This window comes from Rhinatrema bivittatum, chromosome 11 (assembly GCF_901001135.1).
Source record: "Rhinatrema bivittatum chromosome 11, aRhiBiv1.1, whole genome shotgun sequence".
Taxonomy (NCBI): Eukaryota; Metazoa; Chordata; class Amphibia; order Gymnophiona; family Rhinatrematidae; genus Rhinatrema; species Rhinatrema bivittatum.
The window spans coordinates 50155975-50183177 of record NC_042625.1 but is presented as its reverse complement, the minus strand read 5'-3'; the positions used below and the strand labels follow the sequence as shown (position 1 = coordinate 50183177).

The 27203-nt window shown below is 50.5% G+C and overlaps 1 protein-coding gene across 6 annotated transcripts in view; it reads left to right on the top strand.

The window, feature by feature from the left end:
• The window catches only part of LOC115100721 (thyroid adenoma-associated protein homolog), a 61313-nt gene that overhangs the window by 6535 nt on the left and 27575 nt on the right, over positions 1–27203 (top strand). For 2 of the 6 annotated variants that reach the window (XR_003859179.1, XM_029619487.1), the window contains exons 2-25: positions 5438–5618; positions 6233–6319; positions 6624–6651; positions 6730–6878; positions 7122–7244; positions 14013–14127; positions 15344–15492; positions 15671–15755; positions 15928–16064; positions 16168–16365; positions 16954–17662; positions 19057–19209; positions 19303–19412; positions 19488–19648; positions 19769–19932; positions 20353–20538; positions 21420–21577; positions 21732–21872; positions 23626–23730; positions 24257–24457; positions 24663–24813; positions 25077–25323; positions 25501–25737; positions 26430–26634. Coding sequence is in view for 5 of the 6 variants with exons in the window: in XM_029619487.1 (XP_029475347.1) it covers positions 5438–5618; positions 6233–6319; positions 6624–6651; positions 6730–6878; positions 7122–7244; positions 14013–14127; positions 15344–15492; positions 15671–15755; positions 15928–16064; positions 16168–16365; positions 16954–17662; positions 19057–19209; positions 19303–19412; positions 19488–19648; positions 19769–19932; positions 20353–20538; positions 21420–21577; positions 21732–21872; positions 23626–23730; positions 24257–24457; positions 24663–24813; positions 25077–25323; positions 25501–25737; positions 26430–26634 (4180 nt within the window). In the remaining variant the exon portion in view is untranslated. Of the gene's footprint in view, positions 1–4428; positions 4524–5437; positions 5619–6232; positions 6320–6623; positions 6652–6729; positions 6879–7121; positions 7245–14012; positions 14128–15343; positions 15493–15670; positions 15756–15927; positions 16065–16167; positions 16366–16953; positions 17663–19056; positions 19210–19302; positions 19413–19487; positions 19649–19768; positions 19933–20352; positions 20539–21419; positions 21578–21731; positions 21873–23625; positions 23731–24256; positions 24458–24662; positions 24814–25076; positions 25324–25500; positions 25738–26429; positions 26635–27203 lie in introns of those variants that run through there. The other 4 variants (XM_029619490.1, XM_029619488.1, XM_029619489.1 and 1 more) reach the window with 4 other exon arrangements.

Below are 27203 nucleotides of genomic sequence, written 5' to 3'. Positions count from 1 at the left end.
TCATGTATAGGAAATGCTTGTGAGGACATCCTCCATTCATTTGTAAAAATCATACTATTTACTTGTCTTCCCTGAAACCACCCTTCCACCATAAAAGTTCCTTTATCAACACGGCTTTGATGCACTCTGTTCTTCTGTTCTTCTCTTGATATTCTTTGTTGTGTAAACAAATCGCAAGTCTCTGGCCTTAATAGGAAGCTCAGCATGAATTCCGTTTTCTGGAGCCAGGACTTAATTAAAACTGTAACTTTAAAAGAAGAATCTTTTCACCTGGCTCCTGTCCGTTGAGATAGGCATTTGTAAGACAAAAGCTTGTATCCTGGTTTCATGCGAACCCAGCTTCATTGTATTATGAAGTAAATGTTGCCATTGAATAGGCCTCTTCCTGTTGGTGCCAGTAGATCTCTCTCAGGGACATTCTGCAAGTCATGCTCAGAAAGGCACTCAAAGTTCATTCACCTCTGACAGGCCACAGTACAGCAGAGGCGTCTGGGTATTTTTCCTTCCTAATATTGTGTATCTGATCAATCATATTCTTCATGGGCCGTCACTACCAGTTCAGGGCACTACCTTTCGGGTTAGCCACTGCACCCCGTATGTTCACCAAGATCATAGTGCTGGTGGCAGCAACACAGAGGAAGGAAGGAATCCGCGTGCACCCTTATCTAGACGATTGGCTGATCAGAGCGAAATCCCCAGAGGAAAGCCACCAGGCAACCAACAGAGTCAAAACTCTACTGGAGAGCCTCGGGTGGGTGGTCAACACAAACAAGAGCTGCCTACAGCCTTCCCAATCTCTAGAATACTTGGGAGTCCGGTTCGACACCAACAAGACAAGATCATCCTGACACAGACAAGGAGATCAAAACTGATGACTCAGTTACAAACACTGTTGAGCGAACTTTGCCCCACAGCATGGGATTACCTACAAGTTCTCAGCCTCGTGGCAGCCACACTGGAAGTAGTCCCGTGGGCACAAGCTCACATGAGAACACTACAACACTCTCACTACTATCCGCAACGCATAGCAGAAAGAAAATTTCAGTGGTGGGGGCCAGAAGACAGCTATGGCTACAGAATTGGTCAGCAGATGCAACCTCCAAGGCCAATCTTACAAAGATGCCTTTTAAAGGGTCGCTCTTTTTTGAAAGCGAATTGGAAAAGCTGGCCAGTAAATGGGCGAATCCCCAGTCCCCCAGCTACTGGAAGGTAAGAGGAAGTGGTTACAGCACCCCTTGCCTATGAGGGGCCAATCCAGGGGCTCCCAACATTTTTGCCCCTACAGAAGCTCAACATTACAGAGGTCTCAGTCCTTTTGTAGTTGACAGTCAGAGAGGAGCAGGCTTGGGTTCAGGTATGTACCAAAGCCCCTAATGACATTTTGCTAACCCACTCTCAGAACGGAGAAAGGGGGTCGACTGTCCCTCTTCTACCAGTGGTGGTTCGAGATCACTTTGGACAAATGAGTATTGGAGGTCATATGAGAAGGCCATGCGCTGGAATTTCACAGCAATCGAGGATCTCTGTCCTCTATTGCTGTGCCTGTCCGTCCAGGCCTTACATCCATGTGTACCCCTGTATTCATGATGTTTCCTTGCCACTCCCAAGCACAAGAAGCAGGCAGTGGAGATTAATCTTTTAAGGCTTCTCAGGATGAAGGCTATAATCCCAGTACCTGCACCCCAGGAAAATACAGGGCATTATTCTATTATCTATTTCATCTCACCTGAGAAGAAAGGTTCTTTTCGCCCCATCCACCGACATCTATGAGTGAATCGTTTCTGCATGGAAACCTTATGCTTCATGATAATGGCCGTACAATCGGGAGAGTTCTTAACTCCCCTGGACCTATCCAGGGCCTACTCACATATTCCAATCCATCTAGAACACTGTTTCCTATGCTTTGTGGTACTGGGTCACCATTATCAGTTCTGGGCACTGCACTTTGGCCTAGCTACTGCCCCCAGAACATTTTCCAAGATTATGGTGGTCATTGCGGCAGCATTGAGAGGGAATCCTGGTGCATCTGTACTTGGACGACTGGATGATGTGGGCCAAGAATGTTGAAGAGAGTTTCTGGGTGACCAACAGGGTGACCTCCTTGCTTCAGGAGCTCGGTTGGGTAGTAAACCTGGACAAGAGCTGTCTGAAGCCTTCCCAGTCTTTGGAATATTTGGGAGTATGGTTCGACACCAAGCAGGGCAAGGTCTTCTTCCCAACCATGCAGATAAGGAAGTTGATGTCCCAGGTGTGTTTCTTGATGGGCAAGATACGCCCGAGGGTGTGGAGCTATCTCCAAATTCCCTGTTTGATGGTGGCAATCTTGGAAGTGGTGCCGTGGGCGAAGGCACACATGGGACCACTTCAATACTCACTGCTGTCACGTTGGAACCTGCAGTCTCAAGACTATTCAATTTACCTCCACTTGCCGATGGGAGTATGTTCTCTGCTCCAGTGGTGGTTGCAGGAAGTTCATCTGAGCAGGGGTGTACCCTGTCCTCACCAAACTGCTGGTCCTCACGACAGGCACGGGTCTCCAGGGCTGGGGAGCTCACTGTCAGGAACTATTGGCCTAGGGACGTTGGACTGAACAAGAGGCCTCTGGAACATCAACCGCCTGAAAGCCTGAGGAGTCAGATTGGCATGTCTACAATTCAGCCACAGACTCCAGGGTCAAGCAGTCCACGTGATGTCTGACAACACAACGAAGGAAGCCTATATCAACCACCAGGGTGGAATCAAGAGCCAGCAAGTGTCACAGGAGATGTATTTTTCACCCATTCCATAAGGAGATCTATCTACAGATGATCTCAGCCTACCACATCGCAGGAAAAGACAAAGTCAGAGCAGACTTTTTAAGCAGGGAGAGTCTGGATCCAGGAGAATGGGTGGTGTTGGCCAAAGCCTTTCAACTGATAGATCATTGGGGCCTCCCTTCCATTGAACTGCTGGTCGCATCTCACAATGCAAAGGTGCCCTGATTCTTCAGTCGCAGAAGAGATCCGTTGTCCCTGGGGATTGATGCTCTTGTTCAGACCTGGCTGGAAGAAGAATTGCTTTATGCCTTCCCTCCGTGGCCCCTGCTGGGCAGGGTCATTCGCAGAATCGACCACCACAGGGGATTAGTCCTACTAGTAGCTCCAGATTGGCCTAGGCGTCCGTGGTCTTCGGACATGCGGAGACTCCTGATGGAGACCCCCTGTGCCTCCCACTGCACAGGGACCTGCTACAGCAGGAACTGGTCCTTCATGAGGATCCAACTCGATTCTGTCTTGCGGTCTGGCCCTTGAGAGGGCTCGCCTGATGAAGCAAGGATATTCTGCGACTGTAATTGCCACCATACTCCGCGCTCAGTTCTCTACATCCCTAGTGTATGTGCGGGTCTGGAGAGTATTTGAGGTCTGGCATGAAGATCGTGGTATCCCCCCTTGGGCAGTCAAAATCCCACACTCTGGAATTTTTGCAGAACAGCTTGAATAAAGATTTGGCCCTTAACTTCTTGAAGGTGCAGGTAGCAGCTCTCCTGTTTCAGAGGTGAGATGAACGGAATCGCCCTGTCTGCTAATCCAGATGTGGCCTGTCTTCTGAAAGAGGTGAAGCACCTTTGGCCAATTCTATGGTGGCCAGTTCCCTTGTGGAATCTTAATCTAGTATTGGAGTTTTTGGCAGGGCCCTCCTTTCGGCCCCTGCGCACTTTCCTTGCATTTATTAACCTTGAAAATGGTATTCCTGGTGGCTATATACTTGGCACATCGCATCTCTGAAATACAGGCATTGTTGTGTCTGGAACCATTCCTCCGGACGATTCCAGGAGCTTTACAGCTTCGTACTGTTCCATCCTTCTTGCCCAAGGTAGTCTTGGTGTTTCATTTGAATTAATCAATTTCGTTGCTATCTTAGGAGAAGCACAAGGACATGGAGGAATACCTCTTCCTCCGTCATTTGAATGTCGGTAGACTTTTGGTGCGGTATCTGGAAGTTTCAGAACCGGTGTAAAAGACGGATTGCCTGTTTGTCCTTCACGGTAGAAAGAAGCAGGGAGAACCAGCTTCACGGGTCACCATTGCTCGCTGGATTAAGAAGGTAATCACGGGAGCCTATGGGGAGGCAGGAAAGCCATTACCTTCTCAGGTTAAAGCTCATTCCACCAGGGCTCAGGCAGTCTCATGGGAGGCAGTTAGTTTCTGTCCCTGTTGATATCTGCCGAGCGGCAACGTGGTCCTCCTTGCACACCTTCTCCAGGTTCTATCGCCGGGACGTACAGGCCCGAGAAGACACAGCCTTTGCAAGGGCGGTGTTAACCGGACCATGGGCAGCCCCTCGCCCCGATCGAGAGTAGCTTTTGTACATCCCATTGATCCTGAGTCTTATCTGGCTACACGCTAGGTAATGGAGAAATTACTTACCCGATAATTTCATTTTCCTTAGTGTAGACAGCTGGACTTAGCATCTCACCCCCAGCCACCCAAGAACTGTGCCAAGGATTCGCCCGTGGAGTGAATATCGAATCCAAGAGATTACAGGTAAGCCTTCATCCAGTCCCTAGATTAGGGCACCTATATTCTTACTGGAGTTCAGTGTTTATGATTGGTTGAGTATAGTTACAGTTATCCATTTTTAATCAAGTTTTTTCACTAATGGGTCCACAGTGGCTTTTCAAGAGAATACTGAGCGGCTGAGGTCACTGAAGGGAGTGCATGTAGGGGGGTGTCAGGTCTGAAATCTGACTCCGTGGTCTCAGCGTGGGCAGGGGAGCATAACCCATTGGTCCTGAGTCCATCTGTCTACACTAAGGAAAATTTAAATTATCAGGTAAATACGGTAATTTCTCCATTACACAACTATGTGACAGAAGCACCAGCAGTAACTGGTGCTATCGCACAGCAGCTCACAGATAGAAACAACAATTTATTTATTTATTTATTTGAAAGTTTTGTATACCGACCTTCGTTAAGAAAACATCACATCGGTTTCCATAGAACAATAAGGAGCCAACAGGGCTTTACAATGAACCAGATAAAATAAACTGGGGAGGGGGAGAAATAGGGGGGGGGGATTAGAGGGAGTGGGAAACGAAGGTTATGCTGTACATATAGGTTAACAAAAAATATAGTTAAATACAATTATAAATGCCTGGAAATTGTAAGAAGATAAGGGTATGAGGTCAATGACTCTCAAGGAATGCAAGACAGGTAGAGGCGGGGGAGGCAGCTCAGTGATCCCCTGGGATGGTACCCAGTACAGTATGTGGTCAGCGACACCTGAGTGATACCCAGATGAAGTGTGAAGGGTCAGTGCCCCCCCTGGGAATTGTAGATAGTTAACATGTGCATGTGTATGTAGGGTGCCAATGACACCTGAGAGGTACACACATGCACTACAGGATGTACAGGGAGTCTTTCACCTTTTTATTTTAGCCTGTTTTTTCACTTTCCAGCAGTGGCTCTGTGAAGGGCTGCAAGACCAGAAGCCTGAAGGAGGCTCTGCAGATCCTGGACAGGATGTGCAAAGGATTCTGGGAATTGAGCGATGAGGATGCACTGCCCTTGCTCGAGTGCCTGCTTGCATTTCAGCTGAGCAGTGCAAGCAGCTCATGCTGTTTCCAAAAGCTAGAGAAGGTAAGCAGATCTGCTGATGTTTGTATGTTTTAGGAGGCATTTTATGTTTTGATATTTTTTTATTTGTTTGTTTTTGTGCTGTATGTTTGTATGTACACCGCTTAGTCCAATTTTAGTTGTGATTTGCGGTCTATAAGTTTTTTAAGTTATGGTATGCAGATTGGACTGCCACCTTTCTCTGAGCAGCCTAGAAGCAGAGCCATTCCTTTCCTGCCAGTCGGGGTATGCAGTGGCTATTGCCAGCCCTGGGAGGAAGGCATAGGAACAGGTGCCCTCTGAAATACTGTGCTGTGGCAGATGGACCTTTGGGAGAGGTGCAGATTAATGCTAAGGACCTTGCTTAGGGTCTGTCCCTGCTGCAGCCACCCTAGAATGGCTCCTTTAGAAGACAAACTCCCTGTGACTCTGGGATGGGAGCAAGAGGAGGGCAGATAAAAACTTGCTGTTTCTCTTGAGGGAGGGGAACAAAATACCACCCTAGTGCTTTTTTTCCCCAGGATTCAGTCAGCAGTGCTGTGTGCTCCTCACTGCACCCTTGCAGCTCACAAAAAGAAGTAAATTATTTTATCTTCACTACAAGCTGTTCATGCTTTGCTTCCTCCCCAATACTACAGATCATCATAAAGTTAGCAGAAGGTAAAGAGAACCTGTGCTCCCGCGAGATGAAGAAGTTATTGAGAGCCCAGATAGAGGACAAAGAGGTGAGAGCAGCACCCAGCAAGAGGTACTTGAGATTGTGGTAGGAGGAGAGAAGTTCAGCGCATTGGCTGCTCCTGAGCTGATGGGAAAGAGATACAGAATTCAGCCCAATGGCCTGCACACCAGGATGATGGGAGAAGATACCACACTGTTTTACAGTATTGCACCCTGGGAGGGTGGGAGGGGAGATACCATGCTCAGTGTACTGGTCCACAGTGATGCAGCCTTTTTTGTACTGTCCAGGTTTTTGCTTGGACTCTTGCTAGCCTGCTCTCATTCTCTTGCCATCTTCTTTTCTGCTTGTAGATACTGCTTGCTGGAGACCTGGAGGCGGGTAAGTTTGTGCCATGCTCTCTGCTTCTAGCCCACTCTTGCCTGTGCTGCTGACTGCTCTGTTTCTCCCTGGGTGCAGTCTGCATGTTTCTGCAGGAGAGTGACCCTGCTCGTGCCTTCCTCGGACAGATTCTCCCCACCTTGCTACTGAAAGTTGCTGCTACCTTTCAACGGGTGCTGCAGGATGAGATGGCAAAGGACTTTGTCTGGGAGCAATTGATAGTCAAGGTAAGAGCAGTTATATAGGGCTGGAGCGTATTACATAATCTTCCTTATCCTTTCCCAGGCAGGGCCCTGGTATGTCACCCTCAGGGATATTTTGTGCAATGCCTGTTCCCATAATGGAGGGGGGAAGCAGTTTGTCTGCTGGAGGGTGGGGATAAAGGTTAAGCAGTAACTCGCTGAGTGGACACACTGTTGATCATTTGAAGTCTCTGAAGACTCTGGAATTTTTCCCTTTTTCTCCTCCAGATGTGTCTGCAGATGTTCCAGATGATGCCAGATCTGATCAGACCTCTGGTTTGGAGTAGAGCAGAAAGCAGTGAAGCTCTGCAGAGGATTCTGGGATGCCTGCTGCAGGTGCTTATGGGAAAGGTAGGCGTGGCACATTCTGATCCAGGAGACTGAGCACATGCATGGTCACTGATGAGACTCTGATGTACTGACCAGAAACTAATCATCCAGGATGGAACGGGTAAATGAAGGATGGTTGTTTACTCTTTCAAGTAATTCTAACGGGACATACCATGAAACTAACATACATGCACAATTTACTAAGCGCAGAACACAGGAAAAGCCGGGCGCACGGGCTATGAGTGTGCGTCACCGCGCCCTGCCTAGACGCTCAAAATCTGTGCGCATAAAAATCTTTAAGTGCAAGAAAGATAAGCACATTTCTCTTTGTATTACTTGTCATGTTAGGGCTTCGCGGTCTGATCTGGATTCCAACTTATATCAGCACTGTGAGGAAGCCCAAGGAGAGTTGGCCTCCCCGGACTTTAAGCCCGGCTCCTCCCATTCAGAGGAAGGGTTAGGCACAGACTTAACTGGAAGTACCCTGGATCTGAGTACTCCCTTGATTGGGTCATCCATGGGAGAGGGAAATTCAGAGGCACCTACCTCCAGTACCTTCTGGACTAGGCATGGACCCGGCTGCCTTCTTTTGGGTGGAATTTTTCCAGGATCTACAAGCCTTCGTACAGGTGCAGTCTACTACCTCAATTGCCCCTGTCCAGATGGTAAGCCCTCCCTCTCCCAGTCGTATCGGCAGACATCGAGACATGCCTTGTCTTACCAAGGGCATCCCTGGTAGGGACCCGGATGGCTCAGACGAAAAGGATGATCCTGACCCCTTGGAAGAAGGGGAAATTCCCCCTGGGTTGGAACCATATCGAACCATGTTGCAGTTTTTTCATAGAGATGAATTGCCGGCCTTGGTTTTCCAGACCCCGAAGACGGTGGGAGTCCCATGGATCGATTCTATGATGGAACCAAAGAACAATCCAATTTTGATCTTCCTATGGAAAGCATCTTGCTACTTTCCAATAGTGGAAGCCATCCAGGTGTTGCGTCCGTCGGTCGCAGACGGCTGCGACCGCTCTGCCTTACCTCCTTTTCTTCCCTATTCTCTCTCCTTGGGAAAGATAGCTGTCTATGGTGCCGAGGGCCTCTGCGTCTCCAACTTAGCATGGGCGTTCCAGTTCGCCATGCCCACTCCTGTGGCCTCCTAGGGCAAGTGCACGCACATCTCCTATGCTCAGATACACGTCATGGCGGGATCCTCGGGGGCGTCCCCACCGCATGATGTCAATACCTCCGGGTATATCAAGCCTCCGATTCGCTACCACCTTTGAGTTAGCAAGGACTTGGTTTAGCTACTCTGACCGCTCTAAGCTGCACGCTTAGATGCTGCTTTCACTCTAAGGACCTCGCTTCTCTAGAAGCTCTGGACACCTGCTCCTTGGGGGGGTCTCTCGCTTCCATCTACCCTTCGGGGTTCTCTACTAACTAGACAACCGCTCCTCGGGGGTCTTCTCTCTCTTCTACATTTCAGGATATCTGACTATCAGGTACTCGCTCCTCGAGGGCCTACCAGCCTTGTATCCTGCACCACGGACCTTCGGGCCTACCATTTCAACATCAGGATGACGCCTACATTCCGGTGAGTACCTCTATGTTGCGGTGCTCCAACTCCACCAACCAACTGCGGCGTAACCTGCACAGCGGGCTTCTGCCTATTGTGAACATCTGGGTGAGATTCTACATCCGAACCTGTTGAACGTATTGGCACCTTGCAGATATCAGTACCTTACCTTCCTGCCTACATCATCTATCTACAGCAGTACAGTAAAGCCTTCCAACCATCCCATGTCTGCTATATTGAGTTCAGCCTATCACTGTGGTTCCCCACGGGGTGCCTCCCCGTGGGCAGAATCATCTCCACAGCAACCAAGGGTCCACAATGCCACAAACACAACACCTGGAGTGGGATGCCCCGAAGCAATTTTTAAAGGGGGATGAGCATTAGAAGCTCTATACCTAGTGGATCCCACAGTGAGAGAATGTTTGTGTTTCCCTAAAGTGGATGTGCTGGTCTGTGCCGTGTCGAAGTGAAGAACTATCCCAGTGGAGGGAAGAGCGGCCTTAAAGGATGCACACGATGGATGGTTTCCATCCTTAAACAAGCCTTTTGATGCAGTAGCAATGACCTTGCAGATTTTTTCATGTTGTGCTCTGGTAGCTCATTCATCCTACTCCTCTCTCGGGGTGGATAACTCGGGGGTAAATTCCAGAGTGGTTATTGATATGATACGGACTTTGATACTTGAAAGGTTTTAATGATCCAAAGAAGACGACAAACCTTTTCCGTTGGAAAAAAATCAGCAGAACCAGGGAGGAAGACTCAGAACCAATGTCGGGAAGTATTTCTTCACTGAGAGGTTGGTGGATGCCTGGAACGCCCTCCCGGAGGAAGTGGTGAAGACCAAAACTGTGAAGGACTTCAAAGGGGCGTTGGATAAACACTGTGGATCCATAAAGTGTAGAGGATGTGAATGAAGAGAGGGTGGCTTGCGGGAATGACGGCTACTACCTGGAGATAATACCCGTATTCAATAAATATACACATGGTTAAGGCGACTCCAACATTGCTCTATGCTTCAACGGCAAGAGGAAATGTGGAAAAAAGGATTTGCATTCACAAAAAAGTGGGGAGTAGCTTGCTTGTTACAGCAGTTACTACCCCAAACCAAACAAGCCTGATACTTCACTTTCAATGCATATCCAGATTAGCTCTCTGCTTCAACGGCAGGGGAGAATGAAGAAAAGATGATTTATATTCAGACAAAAAGGACTGAATTACATAGTCTGGGTAAATAACCGTGGGAGTAGCTTGCTTATTGCGGCGGTTACTACCCCTAACCAATTAAGCTAGATACTTCACTTAGTTGCAGCTCCAGCACTGCTCTCTACATTAATGGCGGGGGTGGAAGGGAAATAGTACCAAAAGGTTATTAAGGGCCAAGAATAACAGATAAGTATGAGAAAAAAAAACAAGTGTGAAAGCTTGCTGGGCAGACTGGATGGGCCGTTTGGTCGTCTTCTGCCGTCACTTCTGTGTTTCTATGAATCCCACCAAGCCCTTGTCTGCTAAAAAGTCCATACTTCAGCCAGAGGAGTGGCCTCAGTGGTGGTGGCCAGAAGACAGCTATGGGTACGGAATTGCCTTTTAAAGGATCACTCCTTTTCAGAAGTGAATTGGAAAAGCTGGCCAGTAAATGGGGCAAGTCTCTGGTCCCCCGGCTACTGGAAGATAAGAGGAAGCAGTTACAGTGCCCCTCACCTATGAGGGGCCGATCCAGAGGCTCTCAACGTTTTCGCCCCTCAGAACTTGACATTTCAGAGGTCTCGGCCCTTTGGGAGGCCTCAGTACTTTTGAGGTTGACAGCCCAAGAGAGGGGCAGGCTCGGGTTCAGGTTTGTTCCAAATCCCCCCAGTGAAATTTTACTGACCTACCCTCTGAACAAGGAAATAGGGGATCAACTGTCCTTCTACCAGTGGTGGGTTGGGATCACTTCAGACAAATTTGTACTGGAGGTCATATGAGAAAGATATATGCTGGAATTTAACAGCACTCTTCGGGGCATATTCATGTCTCCTTGCCACTCCCAGCACAAGAAGCAGGCAGTGGAGATTAATTACTCTTTTAAGACTCCTCAGGATGAGGGCTATAATCCCAGTATCTGCACCCCAGGAAAATACAAGGCATTATTCCATCTATTTCATTGTACTCAAGAAGGAAGGTTCCTTTTGCCCCATCCAGGACCTCAAGAGTGTCAACAGACATCTACAAGTGAATCATTTCTGCATGAAAACCTTACGTTCTGTGATAATGGCCACACAATCGGGAGAGTTCTTAACTTCCCTTGTCCTATCCGAGGCCTTCCTACATATTCCAATCTGTCAAGAACACCAATGTTTCCTACTCTTTGTGGTACTGGGTCACCATTATCAGTTCTGTGCACTGCCCTTTGGCTTAGCCACCGCCCTCAGAACATTTTCCAATATTATGGTGGTCATTGCAGCAGCATTGAGAAAAGAGGGAATTCTGGTGCACCCATACTGGACAAGAGCAGTCTCAAGCCTTCCCAGTCCTTGGAATATCTGGGAGTCCGGTTCGACACCAAGCAGGGCAAGGTCTTCCTTCCGACCACATGGATAAGGAAATTGATATCCCAGGTGCGTCACTTGATGAGCATGATACGCCTGATGGTGGAGTGATCTCCAAGTTCTTGGTTTGATGGCAGCAACCCTGGAAGTGGTGCTGTGGGCAAGGTCACACATGCGACCTCTTCAGTGCTCACTAATGTCATGTTGGAAACCGCAGTCTCAAGACCATTCGATTTGCCTCCTCTTGATGAGGGAAGTATGCTATGTGCTCCAGTGATGGCTGCAGGAAGTTCATCTGAGCAGGGGTGTGCCACTGTCCTCACCAAACTGGCTGGTCCTCACGACAGATGCGAGTCTCTGGAGCTGGGGATCTCACTTTCAGGAACTGTCGGCTCAGTGATGTTGGACCGAACAAGAGGCCTGCTGGAACATCAAGTACCTGGAAGCCTGAGATTGGCATGTCTACACTTCAGCCACAGACTCCAGGGTTAAGCGGTCCACGTGATGTCGGACAATGCAATGACAGTAGCCTACATCAACCGCCAGGGTGGAACCAAGAGACAGCAAGTGTCAAGGAGATAGATCTCCTTATGGAATGGGCAGAAATACATCTACAGATGATTTCAGCCTTCCACATCACAGGAAAAGACAACTTCAGAGCAGACTTTTTAAGCAGGGAGAGTCTGGATCCAGGAGAGTGAGTTTTGTTGGCCAAAGCCTTTCAACTGATAGTAGATTGCTGGGACCTCCCGTCCATCGACCTGCTGGCCGCATCTCACAATGCGAAGGTTCCCCATTTCTTCAGTTGCAGAAGAGATCCATGGTCCCTGAGGATCAACGCTCTTGTTCAGACCTGGCCGGAAGAAGAGTTGCTATATGCCTTCCCTCCATGGCCCCTGCTAGGCAAGGTCATTCGCAGAATCGAGCACCACAGGGGATTAGTCCTACTAGTAGCTCCAGTTTGGCTATATGCTTGGCACGTCGCATCTCTGAACCGCAGGCATTGTCGTGTCAGGAGTTTCATTTGAATCTGTTCATTTCATTGCTATCCTTAGATAAGCATAAGGACGTGGAGCAATACCGCCTCTGTCATTTGAATGTCAGTAGACTTTTGGTCTGGTATTTGGAAGTTTCAGAACCAGTCAGAAAGACGGATTGCTTGTCTATCCTTCACTGTGGAAAGAAACAGGGCAAACCAGTTTTGCGGGCTACCATAGATCGCTGGATTAAGGAGGTGATCATGGGATCCCATGTGGAACCTCTGGGCTACATAGAGGAATATTTAGTAAGAAAAAGGAAGTGATAATTCCCTTGTATAGGTCCTTGGTGAGGCCTCACCTGGAGTACTATGTTCAGTTCTGGAGACCGTATCTCAAAAGGTATGGAGGCAGTCCAAAGAAGGGTGACCAAAATGGTGGGTGGTCTCTATCAAATGACTTATGAGAAGAGGTTGAAGAAGCTAAATATGTATACTCTGGAGGAGAGGAGGAGCAGGGGTGATATGATACAGACCTTCAGATACTTGAAAGGTTTTCATGATCCATGGTCAACAACATCTTTTCCATTGGAAAGTAATCTGAACTAGAGGTCATGATTTGAAACACCAGGGAGGAAGGCTTAGAACCAATGTCAGGAAATATTTCTTCAAGGAGAGGGTGGTGGATGCCTGGAGTGCCCTTCCAGAGGAAGTGGTGAAGACTAAAACTGTGAACGATTTCAAAGGGGCACTGTGGATCCCTAAAGGCAAGAGGATGGGAATGAATGAGAAGAGACATGGGGATAGCTTGCTGGAATGGTGGTTACTACCCTTATCCAATAAGCCTTCATATGGATAATACAACTCCAACATTGCTCTCTGCTTCAACAGCAAGGGGAAATGTGGAAGAGAGGATTTACGTTCAGACAACAACCAACAAGAATATTGAACTGTACAGTCTGGGAAAATAAGCATGGGGATAACTTGCTTAATGTGGCAGTTACTACCCTTAACCAATAGGCCTGATATTTCACTTTTGATGCAACTGCAATATTACTCTCTGCTTCAACAGCAAGGGGTGGCAGGAAATTGGACTCAAACAGTATCCAACAAGGTCCTGACCTTAGCAGTCTGGGGAGCTTGCTGGGCAGTCTGGATGGGCTGTTTTGGTCTTTTTCTGCTGTCATTTCTATGTTAAGTTAAAGCTCATTCCACTAGGGCTCAGGCAGTCTCATGGGCAGAAGTTAGACTGCTGTCCCCCATCGATATCTGCCAAACGGCGACATGGTCCTCCTTGCACACCTTCTCCAGGTTCTATCGCCTGGAAATACAGGCCCGAGAGGACGCAGCCTTTGCAAGGGCGATGTTAACCAGCCATGGGCTGCCTCCCACCCCAATCGGGAGTAGCTTTTTTTTACATCCCATTGGTCCTGAGTCCATTTGCCTACACACTAGGAAATAGAGAAATGACTTACCTGATGATTCTGGTTTTCTTAGTGTAGACAGATGGACTCGGCATCCCGCCCACGGCTGCCCAAGAACCGGTGCTAAGGATTTGCCCATGGAGTAGATATTGAATCCAGGAGACTACGGGCCTAGATAAGGGCATCTATAATCTTACTGGGGTTTAGTGTTTGGTTGAGTTCATTTACTTTCTGCTCCTCTGGCTGTAACAGAGCAGTGGAGAGTGCTGATGGTGTCTCTGTCTTTGATTTCAGACGGGGCCCAGTTCGGACCTGGCAGGCACAGCTGTGAGCATGTTGGTGAACAGCACACCTGCGGCAGAGGGAGGAGCCCAGGCTGTGCGGAATCTCTTCCAGCTGTTTCACAGAGGTGGGGGGCATTATTGAAGAGACACGTGGGAGGGGGCGTAGAAGGTGGTGGTTGTGATAAGTGTGGATACAAGAGTGACACCGAGCAGAAACATCAGGATGTAAGGACGGGAGAGTGCATGGAGGCAGAGACAGGATTAGAGATTGCTTCATTCTGAATGTGGTAATAAGAGAGACCAGACAGGAAGAGACTGCGGGAGTCTAGGCATGAAAGGGAGGGAGGTGTAAGAATAGTGATGCCAGAGTAACAAGGGGGTCTCCCTATGCTTGGGGGGCAGAGATGAAAGAGATCACCAGGGAGAGGAACATCTTTGGGGAGACGGCAAAAAGATTGTCAGGACCCTGGGACTGGACAGCGAGGTCAGGGGTAGAGAAAGACAGACTTGAGTCTGGGGGATTAGCCTGTAACCCCTTCCTTCCCCCTCAGTATGTGAGAGAGGTTCCTCTTTGCTAATCATCTACCTAGTTGACATTTATTCAGTTTAGGTAAAGGTGCACATAAAACCCCCTTCTGAACCCAACCCTATTCCCACCCTCAGTCCTTCACATCCATCCCAGGTCTGCCTGGGGTGCGGGCCTCCACCACCTTTGCTCATAGGCTTATTTCAGGCCTTGCTATCTTCAGCTGGCACCAGGCCCCCTTCTCTGTTACCTCTTCATAGCTGCCAATATGGGAGCCAGCTCTGTGGGGGCTTGAGAAGCTTCAATATTGAGCAAACTCCTTCAGGCATGGGGGGGGGGTAATTTGAATTGCGTGTAGCAGCCCCAATTGTTTTGAAAAGTTGGCTCCCATGATCACTAAAGGTCAGTATGCCATAGTTTAAAATGGAAAAAAAAATAAATAAAAGATCCCGCAGTCCCATTGCTCATTAGGTCTGGTCTTTTTTTTTTTTTTTTTTTTTCAATTTAAATTTTATTGAATTTTCAAAAATACAAAACACCCAGTCAGTGCCAACAAACAAAACTACAACATCATAGATAGAATAAACAAGGTCTGGTCTCTTAACCCAGGTTGCCTGATGCTGTTGTAACACTGCTGGTCATGGCTGAAACTGCTGCTTCTTGCAGATTGTACCCCAGAGCGTTCTTGCAAACACGATGCAATGATAGCACTGCTGTTTAGGGATGCAGCTGTCACTCTGTGCGGGATACCCCAGTGCGTGCTGTTTAGGGTCGTAACTGCCGCTTGCTGTAATGCTCCTTTTATTCCACTCCAGATGTTGGGGAGGTGGCGTTTGGGAAGCTGATACTGTCAACTCGTGCCCATCCGGAGGATGGATTACAGACGTTGGAACTCATCAGGGGCTTATTGGCCTGCAGCCGGAAGGATATTCTGAGCTGTGCTCAGAGCGGGTCCCTGGGACAGGTACAGTCAGAGCCCCGTCCAAGGGGGCTGGGGGCTGCTGCCTGCTATCCTGGTTCCTGTGCTCGGAGAGGGGCATAGGAGAGTGAATTCTGGGGGGCAGGGGGCTGGTGAGGTGCATTACTGCACACTGTGGCAGACACTGGGCTCGGCTGCGTTTTGACTTTGTGTCTCTCTCCAGGGGTGCCTCCTGCTCGATGTGCTCTTCCCAGACTTGTCTTCCCTGTGCCAAGAGAAAAACAGCTGTCGCTACCGCTGTCTTCCAGGTGAGGAGGGAAGGGATTGGGGGGGCGGGAGGGGGAGAGGAGTAGCCTGGAGGGGCAAGAACAGCATGGGAGGCAGTGAGGGAGGAGGGAAGAGAGTAGCCCAGGGTGGGAGGGAGGGCTCGTTTCGTGCTTGTCTGGGGACTGACATTGTTCATTCTCCTCTGCTGTTCAGTGCTTGCCCTCTGGCTGCAGCGACTGAAGGAGTGTGCAGTGGACGCCTGGCGTGTGAGGGAGAAGCGGCTTCTGACCGGCCACTCGGAGCTGCTTCAGAAACTCTCCCAGCTCTCCTGGTTCAGTGCGGAGAGACTGGTAATGGCGACACCCCCTGATCAAGCCCACACATGTCTGTCTCGTGCCTTGCTGCAGCTGGACGGGGCGTCTCGACTTCCCTGTGTCTCTTGTCTCCTCGTAGGCGGATGGTGTCTCCGTGGGTGTGTTTGAAGCCTTTGAACGCCTCTTGGAGATTTACCTCCTGGAGTGTCAGCACTTTGGAGACCTGGCACAGCCTCTCTTCCAGCAGTTCCTGCAGAAAATCCTGGGTATCCCCTGGCAGATGAAAGTCAGATACCCAGCGCTCTGTGCCCTCCTGCCCTATGTGGGAACTGAGGTGGTAAGAACGCCCGGGAGGCTGTGAATGTGAGCAGCAGACAGCGATCGCCTGCTGGTCCAGCCAAGGGAGCTGCTGGGAAGGGAAGGAGACGTTCAATATTTTGAAAAAATACCGACGGCAGAGGTCAGCCGTGGCACAGATGGAGGCTGTGCAAGCTGTGACCGTTCTGAGACTGACAATCCACTTCCATTCTTGCCCAGTAGCACCCTCGCTATTCCAGTACTGAGCCCCCCACCACACACACAGTTTATGCACCTCAATCCTGCCCTGTCTCCCCCCTCCCCCCCCTGCTATTCTAGTACTAAGCATCACACATGGCTCAGCCAATGCACCTCACTTCAGCCTGCACCACCCTCTGCTATTCCAGTACTGACCCCTTTCCCTATACACACAGCCCTATGCACCTCAGTCCTACTCTGTAGTCCCATCCTCCCCTGCTATTCCAGTACTTAGCTCCAAACACGGCTCTGCCAGTGCTCCTCACTCCTATCCTGCAGCACCCCCTGCTTTTCCAGATAGTCTTTCAGTCAGTCACTTTCCTGTAGGTTGACAGAAGCACAGTGAGTAACTCCTCTTGTCTTACAACAGGTTCTGGATGTGTACAGAGAGTTACCCCAGCACCTTCTGCTCTGCCTGTCCACAAACTACCTGTGCCCTTCTGCTGCAGAGCTGTACAAGACCTTTCTGGAGCTGCAGAGAAGACGGTGGATGGAAAGCATTGCTACCATCTCGGAGGACGAGCTGGCATGGCTTTGGGCGCAACGCTGGTTGCCCACTCTCTCTGAAGCCCTGGCCTCCCCTGATTCCTTCCTACAGAGCAATGCAGCCACCTATCTCCTAGCACCTACCTTACGGAGCTTCCCCGCTGCTTACCCTCTGCTGGCAGAGGGCATCCAGGGCATGGATTCGGCACCGCTCCGGGCTTGGGTCACCCTACTGAGCGCCCGGAAGATGACCTCCGGGGTGGTGCCTTCGGATGGCGAGACTTTGCAAAAGCTGAGCCTCTGTATCCATTCTGAGGATGAGGCTGTGCGTCTGGCCACCTTGAGCGTCCTGTGCCGCAGCCCCAGGACTAATCAGATGCTGTCGGAGGTGGAGCTGCAACTACTTCAGAAGTTCCTGCCACTGAACCTCAGCTGTGACTCCTCCGGTTTCCGCCAGGCGCTGCAGGCCCTGCTGAAGAAGGCTTTGGTTAGGCAGAGGAACAGCTCGCTCGCTCTTCTGAGGAGCCTGGAGGAGCAGACGGCGAGGGATGGGGGCAGGGCTGCTGCAGAGAGGACCCTTTCCCGAGGAATAGGTAGGTGCACGAGTACAGCGTGTGTGCCGGGTATACTAGGCACCCGTGCAGCCCCAGTCTGGGAGGACTAATTATCTGGGCCCTTTCTCTCCTGGGATCAGCAACAGGGGATTTGTTTGGGGGGGGGGGGGGCAGGGGGAATTGAGAGGAAGAGGAGTTATAGCAACTCCTGTTGAGGGTGGGGGAGTGGGCACAGAGTGGAAGAGGAGTTACACCAGCTCCTGACTTCTTAACACGTTCTTTAATTGTAAAATTGTCGAAATTAGTTTATTTCTTACTATTACAATGTTTGCTGTTCCATTTTCTCATGCCATTAATTCAGTGAACTTCTCTGCTCCTGAGGAATCTGGGTTTTGTGTGTCTCTGATTTAGAGCAGAAAACTGATGGACTTCTTATTCACGAGCCAATACAGAATGGTGCACTCAGCCAAACACACCATTTAGCCCCCGTTTTGGCCGCGCATTTTAGACGCGCGATTATTACCCCTTATACCCTAAGGGGTAATAGCGCGTGGAAAACATGTGGCCAACCCCCCCCCCCCCCCCCCCCCGAAAACTAATAGCACTCATCACATGCAAATGCATATTGATGAGCCTATTAGTCACCCAGAATACAGAAAGTAAAATGTGTGGCCAAGCACAAGGGCAGGCATTAACTTCAAAGCAACCGGGAAAAGTGTACAGAAAAGCAGAAAAAACGGCTTTTCTGTACACCCTCCGACTTAATATCATAGCGATATTAAGTTGGAAGCACCAAAAATACAAAAAAGAAATCTGTCCGGGGGTTCGAAAATGGATGCTGAATTTTGCCAGCGTCTGTTTTCTGAACCCGAGAGTTTGCCAGCGGTTCGAAAACCAATGCCGGTAAAATTAAGCGCCGGTTGTTGGACCCGCTGACAGCCACTGCTTCCGCTAATAAGGAGGCACTAGGGACGTGCTATTGTCCCTAGCGCTTCCTTATTAGCACCCGGCCTAATTTGAATACAAAATTGCGAGCCCAGGAGAGGTGCCTGGGTGCTCAACTTGGAGCGCCAGCTCTCCCGCACGTCTTATTGCATCGGCCTCTCATTAATGATTGGTCTGTATTTTAATTAGGACCAGCAGTGTCCTTGGCTCTGTAATTGCTACCAGCATCCTTAAGAACATGCCATACTGGGTCAGACCAAGGATCCATCAAGCCCAGCATCCTGTTTCCAACAGTGGCCAATCCAGGCCACAAGAACCTGGTGCTATAGTGACTGGTTATTGGCTCTGCAGGGATCAGCGGTATCCTTGGCTCTGTAATGACCAGCGGTGTCCGTGGCTGTGTAATTGCCACCAGCATCCTCGGCTGTCTGGGATCAGCGGTATCCTTGGCTCCGTAATGGCCAGCAGTGTCCTTTTTTCTCATGTAGATTTCGTGCAGTGGCTGTTGGAACTCAGCATCTCTTCACTGACTCCAGGGTCAAACTTCCAGCGGAAGAAAACTGCACTGCTCCTGCTGCAAGCCATACTGGAGACCTGCACTGACAGCTGGAGCCCTGAGAGGAAGAAGGGGCAGCCACCCCGTGAGTAACGCCTCTGACCTCTCCTTGGTCTTACAAATGAGCCGAGGCCTACAGTGACGCGCTTCACACTCTGCCTCTCTTCTTTGGCTGCAGAACACATGGTGGGGCTGCTGGATTATGCCAGGGAGAAGGGATGCTGGGATTTCTTCTCTACATCCAACTTGTTGGTGTTGCTGAGCTGCTGTCGGGACAGAACTAATGAGGTAACTTGGCTCCGTGCTCAGCTGCCAAACTGCTCTCCAGCATTGTTCCTTACAGCCCTCTTCTCTCCACTGTAGATCCGTGAGCTGGCTGCCGAATTGCTCGTCCAGTACTTCCCATCAGCTTTCCCAGAATTCCTTGTGCAAGCTGTGTTTGATTACGCTGAGGAGTCCATATGCAGTCCTAGGGTGCAGGAGGCTGAGGCTGGAGCCCTGCTCATGAAAACCCTTTTACAGAGGTAAGGGGGCAGCTCTGGGCACTGCACTATTGCTCATGCATGTTCCAGGGGGCATGTTGGCTGGATCTGTGAGGGTTCTAGGTCTGCGCAGGGCTAAACTGTGCTCGTTGTGTTTTCTAGATCAGACAGAAGCACACTGAGGAGACTCTTCCCTCAGGAAGCAGAGTTGGCACTCTGTTGCAGTGGCCTGTGCTATGCTCAGCACCTTCTGCGGATGCTGAAGGATCAGTATGCCATCGCTCGCCAAGACCTGCTGCAAGCTGCAAAGGAGAGGCCAATGCATGGTGAGTGGGCCGGGTGCCTGAGAGACCAGGGTGCAGCGAGTGTGGCACGCCGGGCACGTGAGAGAGCGAGAGAGACCAGGGTACAGCAAGTCTAGTATGCCGGGCACATGAGACCAGGGTACAGTGAGTATGACAGAAAGAGAGAGACCAAGGCACAGGGAGTATAGCGTGCCAGGCATGTGAAACTAGTGTACTGTGAGTGTGGTATGCCAGGCGCCTGACAGGCCAGGGTAGAGAGAGCATGGCATACCAGGCATGAGAGAGAGAGAGCCTTGAAGAGCGAGTGTGCCATGCCAGGCACTCACTGTCCCGACAGACACTGCAAAGACAGCCCCTGAGACGTGGACACTAAAAGCGGCTAGTGGGAGCAGATTTTTCTTGTTTAAGTGAACGGAGAATTTCTTCTCTGGATCGTGGCAGGTGTGATCTTGGCCTTGCGGCGATGTTTGCTGGAGGTTCCTGAAGTGGTTGCCTCTATGGTGAAGGCAGAGCATACGTCGCACTGGAAAGGGTTTCTCGATAGCTTGGTGAGAAGTTTGAAAGGGATCAGTGACTTCCTGCTGTGGATCTTACACGGAGCCCAGGGCACCAGCTCTGAGAGGCCAGGTGAGGAGGGCACGGGGGGGGGGGGCTGTGCATGGCAAGCGTGCCACGCCCAGGGGGGGAAAGAACGCAGACAGATCCCAAGTTTGTTCTCCGCACTGTGCTCCACTCTGTAGCCTTCACTGACAGGGGAGGGAGAGGAAGAGGAAAGAGGGAGTTCTCTGCAGTCAGCGGCGGGATGGGTCTGTCCCCAAGTCTCTGTTCTTCCACACCCACAGGGAATATTTTACTGAAAATGTTTGTACAGCAGTCACTGTTTCGTTAAAAAAAAAAAAAAAACCAAACCAACCCAGCGAGTTAAAATCGAGGAGCAAATTTTGAATGGCAAAGAATTCTTAAATCACTTTGCTAACCTTTTGTGTCTGGTGTTTTTATTCTCCACCTCTCTGTGTCCTCCCTCTGTTTTCTTCTCGTGAAAGTTCTGTCTTGCAGTCTCCTGTCAACTCTGCCTTCTTTAATGTTCTTCTTTCATCTTCCCATGAAGCAGTAGGATCCCTTGCTGCATCCATCATGGTCATGCTTCTCCTACATTGGAGCAGCAGGAGTTCTCTCACCCCCACCTGCATTGGAACCAGAGGAGCCCGTCCCGGCCACCTCGAGACACTGTGCCCGTGGGAGGGTGTAGTGGGGCAGAGGAGAACCTTGGTGGCTGGTTAGTGTTCACATTTGTCTCCCAAGCCATCAGTTGGCATAAACATTGCACACCCTCCCTGTTAGCAGCTAAAACTCACATCCCAGCTACTGCAAAATATGTAGGAGGCCCAGCAGGCCTAACACCTTGCTGGTTGCTGCCGAACAGATGACTGGAATAGCCAGGCATTCAGGTGCTGTGCCCGCTCCTCCATGTAGCATGTTCTGATCCCATCTGCTCTTATCCTTTGCAGTTGCTGCCCCATCCATGGCTGACATGGGAAATGCTATCAATGTCCTCATCTCTCAGGGCGGGGGACTGGAGCGGTCTCTTGGCATGGATGGAGAGGATCCTGTACTCCTGTCTGAAGAACACGGGCTCCTCATGACCTGCTGCTGGGTATCTCTTAAAGTAAGACCTTGCTGAACGTGTATTACCTGTTTAGTGGCTGGGATTAGGACATCTGGGAATTATGAGGTGGAACTGATGTCGTCGTTCTGGCTAAATGTCCCATTTCTTTCTGCTTTTCTCTTCCTGCTGACATGGGCCTGTGTTTCACTGGCAGGAAGTGGGGCTGCTGCTGGGATCACTGGTGGAGAAGATACTGAGTCTGGTGCCGCCTCCTGCTGGTCCGCTGCTGCCTGTTGCGACCTTGGAGATGGTGGCTGGTATATTTCAGGACACTCTGCTCAGGTGTCGACACTGGGTAAGGAGCTGTCCTGCTCTGTTCCACTCACGGCTGAGACTCTCACTCAGATTGCATCACCTAGGGATCTTAGAAAAAAGGGGGGTGATATTGCCCTTGTATGGGCCCCTGGTGAGACCTCACTTGAAGTACTGTGTACAATTCTGGAGACCACACCTTCAAAAGGAAATAAACAGGATAGAGTCAGTCCAGCGGGTGGCTACTAAAATGGTCAATGGTCTTTATTCTAAAGCAGACTTAAAGATCTAAACGTACACACTAGAGGAAAGGCGAGACGGATGGAGGCAGAGAACTAAAACCTTTGAGGCACTGCTACATAACCTCATGTGCCACCTGCAGTCCCTCAATATTTCTCCGTCTCCAGCAGATGGTAGAGGTGCAGACCTGCAGTTAAGAAGAAAGCAAGAAGGGACAGAAGAAGAGAAGTTAGAAGACGCACCCTGAGATGTTAGGTTCCTTCAGGGGGGCCATCCCTCAGGTTGAGCAGGGGGGTTGGTAATCTCTGATCAGCTTTAGCCCACAGCAGACCCAGGGGTCTGACAGCCAGGAGTCCTGGTTCCCTCTTATCTCCTGAAGGCTTCTTCCTAGAGGTGTTGCCAGCGGTTTGCTGTGGCTGCTGTTTCTTTAAAAAAAAAAAATAATAAATTTAACATTTTTCTTTCAGCAGCAGTGCTTGAGCTGTTTCTGGTTTGGTCATTGGAGCAGGCCCAGGTTGGGGAAGGGAGCAGTGTAGCTCTTCTGTTCGCAGGTTTGGGCTGCTCAGGGAGCTGGAGGCTGCGTTGGGCCATGTTCTCCTCTTCTCCCGTGTGCCACGATCATGCGGCTTCTGTTTCTCTGCAGCAGGCCCGGCCACATGGAGACAAGATGGCACCAACAGCAATTTCCCAGTGCAGGAAAGCTTGTTGGGTCGGTGGCCTGGCTCGGGGACAGCTGAATACAGCGGCACTATGCAGTGTTTCGTTTCTGGAGGGGAGGGGCCCTCCGGGGAGGAACGAGGCAGGTAGGCGAGCCACAGGTTCCCAAGCACCTGTCAGGCTCAACACTGGGAGCCGGAAAAGTGACCATAAAGTCCTACCCTCTGCTTCCTGTCTTTTATTCAGTTACCAATCCACAACAGACTTTCTAATTTCTTGAGGAGTCTGTCATGGGGGGAGTTCTTGAGGAGTTTGTCAAACGCCTTCTGAAAATCCAAATACACTATAGCAACCGGATCATCTTTATCCGCGTGTTTATTTACACCTTCAAAAAAAAATCTAAGAGTGATAGGGCACTGAATCCCTGAACCCCAGGGGCGGTTCCATCATCCTCACTATGAGAGCTCTCTTAGTCTTCCCAACAGCAGCTGATCACAGAGGCGTAGCTCTGGATTCATGATGTGTTAGTGAACAACCACAACTCCAACGCCCTCATCTGAGAATTATTCAGCAAGGAACAGCAACTAAAATGCAATAAATGCCATTGTGTGACCGCATCTCGAGTACTATGTGCAGTTCTGGTCACAGTTTCTTCAAAAAGAATTAGAAAAGGTACAGAGAAGGGCAACCAAAATGTTGAAGGGGATGGAACGGCCCCCATATGAAGGAAAGCTAAACAGGTCAGGGCTCTTCAGCTTGGAGAAGAGACAGCTGAGAGGAGATATGACCGAGGTCTATAAAATGGTGAAGATGTGAAGGGAAAGCCAGAATCAGCTGATCAGACTGGATGGGTCTCGTGGTCCTGATCTAGCCTCACATTCTTTGTTTGCGTCTTGCAGGGAGTGGTGGAAGGTTGCAGCTCGGGACTCGCAAGGTTCTGCGCATCGCTGCTGCGCCACCCTGACCCAGCCATGCAAGTGCTGCCCAGACACATGCTGACACAGGTACTTGCCACTCAATGCGCGCAGTGGCACTCGAGTCGTGCGGGCGCACAGTGACAGGCAGCAGGCAGTCCCGTCCACCAGACTGACCCTTTCTCCCAGCGAAGAGAGGTTCTGGAGGGTTTGATTGCAGAGCCCAGTGTCTGCTCCCTGGGCTGGCTGGGGCCAGAGATGGGACAGCTGGTGGCCAGGCTCTGGATGCAGCAGCAGTCTGCCCCTGCGATGTCTGGGCTGGATGGGACGGGGATAGAACACAGGGAGAAATCCCCATGTGAATGAAGACTCCTGGTTCTGATTGACCTGGAAACTCACAGGAGCAGGAAGAAACTGCCCACAATTTGTATTTTGCAGCCGGGGGGGGGGGTGTGGGGTGTGTGTGATTCCTGTCCCCGTTCCCTGGAGAAGTGCAGAGTTTCTTTTTCTGTGTGGCTGACGTTCAGGATTATTTCCCTTCCTCTGTAGCTGCACAGGTCTCTGCACGGCAGGCAGGTCCTCTGCAATCCCTTCCTGTGCTCTCTTTCTCTGCCAGGCACTGGCTCTGTTGCAGGGACCCCGAAGCTCCTCTCTCACCCGCCGGGCTGCAGGATTCCCCATGCTGATCCTGGGCATCGTGTCTGGGGAGGACATGCTCGCATCACGCCCACTCCTGAAGGACTCTATCCAGGTCCTCCTTGGCCTGGGCAGCACCCCTCTGCCAGCTAACTGGGACCAGACCCTGGACCTGCCGCAGGTACAACCACAGGAAGCAGCACTGGGTATTGAGGAACTAGGCTTTAACCTGTGCATGGTGAGGTCTGCAGCCGGTCGCCTGCGAGCTCTGGGGAGGCAGTGTCTTAACACTGCACCTGGTACGCAGGCAGAGGCTTATGTGGAACGATCTGCCTGGGGAGGCGCTGCTTGACTCTCTCTCTCTTTTCTTATCTGGTTGTCCTCAGATCTCCGCAATCCACGTGCTGCAGGTGCTAGTGTGGCGTTCCCGCCTGGGTCCTGAGCTGCTGCCCCTCACCACACCCACCATGGTCCTGGCCCTGAGGTCCCTGGGCTCCCCCTGCTGGGCTATGAGGAATGCAGCTCTTCAGCTCTTCAGTAAGTGTGCAGATAACGCCCCGGGCACCCTCTGTGCACTCTGGGCAATAGCCAGGCTCTGAACTCTGCTTTCTGGGAGGATGAGGGAGGTGGTGGATGCCGCAGAGGGAAGGAATGCTCAGCTTTTGGGTGTAATTTTCTCTTCAGAGCATTCTGTTTTGGAGAGGATGCCTTGTTCTGTGGTTTGGGAGGTGGTCACTCTTCAGTATTGGTGTTGTGCTGGGGGAAGGGAGCTGTGATTTTCCATTATTTCTATTTTCCAGGCTCCTTCTCAGCCCAATTGTTGGGGCAGACCCTGAGTCAAGAGGACAGCTTCACTCGGAGCACGCTGACCCCCCAGGCTTTCTTCACCCAGTACCCCCAGCTGAGGGACGTTCTGCTGCGAGAGCTGCACCAGGCTTTGGAGAGCTGTGATCCTTCCCAGAAAGGGACCTTCCACCTCTGCCCCTCCCTGCACTCTGTCCTAACGCTGTTGGCGAAGCTGCAGCCAGGGGCTGATGACCCACCCAGGTAAAGAATGAGACAGTGAGCGCATTGGGATCTGCAGCCAATCGGATCCCTGCATTAATTTGGGCATGCCGTGCCCTCCTATCTTACCTTCAGTGTGCTTTTGGACAGGGCAGAACTGATGGACCATAGCGAACCCTGCTTGGGTTTGCTTGCTGACCCTCCTCCTCTTCCCCACAGTGGCGCTTCTCGTTTCCTGGAGCCTCTGATCCGGCTTGCAGGGAGCCCCGTTTACGCCATTCGGGTGATGGCAGCCAGGGCTCTGGTCTCCCTGGCTTCGGTGACAGAGTACGAGGATCTCCTACGGCAGTTAATTGGAGATTTATCTACCATAGGCAGCGCCATCTCCCACAATGCCTTGCATGGACGCTTGCTGCAGGTAGAAGCTGTGCTGGCCGAAACGCTGCAGGGGACGCGGTAAGAGTTGTGTGATTACCACCCTCGCAGCCAGTGATTGGTGGGTGCTTCTGCAGAGGGGGCAGGGGGGGATTTCCCCAGGCATCGCTCTGTAATCTTAGTAGTAGCGATCGCTGAGGCTCGAGATCTGAGGGTTTGCAGCAGGCTTCCACCAGGATCCTGCTGTTTGCTACTGTAGAGGGGGGTCTCGGAGAGGTGCATTGCCAAAACAGAGAGAGCAGCAGCCAAGTGTTAAGGACCTGAACACAGATTGCCCTCTTCTTGTCCCAAGGGATTGTTTTGGAAGGGCTCAAATCTCACTGAAGATTTGGATGTGATCCCTGAGGAGCTTTTGGTATCAAAGACTAGGGAAAGCTACAGTGAGGGCTGGAGTGCTAAGAACAGCTGTGCTAGGTCAGAACAATGTGCCATCGAGCCAAGCATCCTGTTTCTAGGTCGCACCCAGCAGATCACAAATAGGAGAATCCCATTCCATGTACTGAGTAACCTTTCTTACCTCTGCTTCTCCTTGCTGATACAACCTGCAGAGCGTAGCCCAGGATCCTCTTTTACCCTCCTCTCACTAATACATACTGTCCCCAGCAAAGAGTATACCCCAGGTAACCTCCCTCATTGATAGTACATCATATATCCAGGTAACCTCCTCTCCTTCCTACTGTTCTGATGCTGCAACCTCCCTCTCTGGTTTTCAGCCTGTCCATGGATGCTTTGCGCTCTCTTACTCTGGAGCTGGAAGAGCAGTTCTGGTTGGTTGCCCCAGTGCAGCGCTGCCCCCTTATTCGTGCAGCTTACCTCCGGGTCATCTTGCTGCTCACAGAATGCTGTACGCAGGATTTCAGACGGCGGCTCCGAGAACTGTTGTATGTGGAAACACTCGCACTGCCATGTGGGCTGAAGGTGAGATCCCGTGGGCCATGGTGCATACACCTCATTCACCATACACCTGATAGTGCAGTCCTATTGTCCATGAAAAAATGCTGGAAAGCCAGCAGGGCTCTTAACATTCATCATTAAAGATTCTTTTCTTTCTATGTTTTAATCAATTTTTTTTATTTTTTTATTTTTTTTTTACATTTGAGTGTGTTTCTTTTCCCCTGGGGTTGCCCACCCACCTCAACTCACCCCATCGCTATTAGATTAGCCAGTAGGAACTCATGCTCCATACTTTTAAATTAGGAAAATTTCCTAGCATGTAGCCAGATGGACTCAGGACCAATGGGTTATGCTCCCCTGCCAGGAGATGGAAACAGAGTAAGACTGCAGAGCTGACATCACCATACGTATACCCCTGCAGTGACCTCAGCCCTCCAGTATTCTCTGTCTCCAGCAGATGGTGGACATACTTCTCCCTAAGGGGATTGCTGTACTTTTTGGAAGGAGAAATTCTACATTTATTGGAGAAAGATTGAGCTCTGCTTTCCTAAAGGTCCCTCCCCCAGTTGAGAATTCCTGAGGTGATTTCCGAG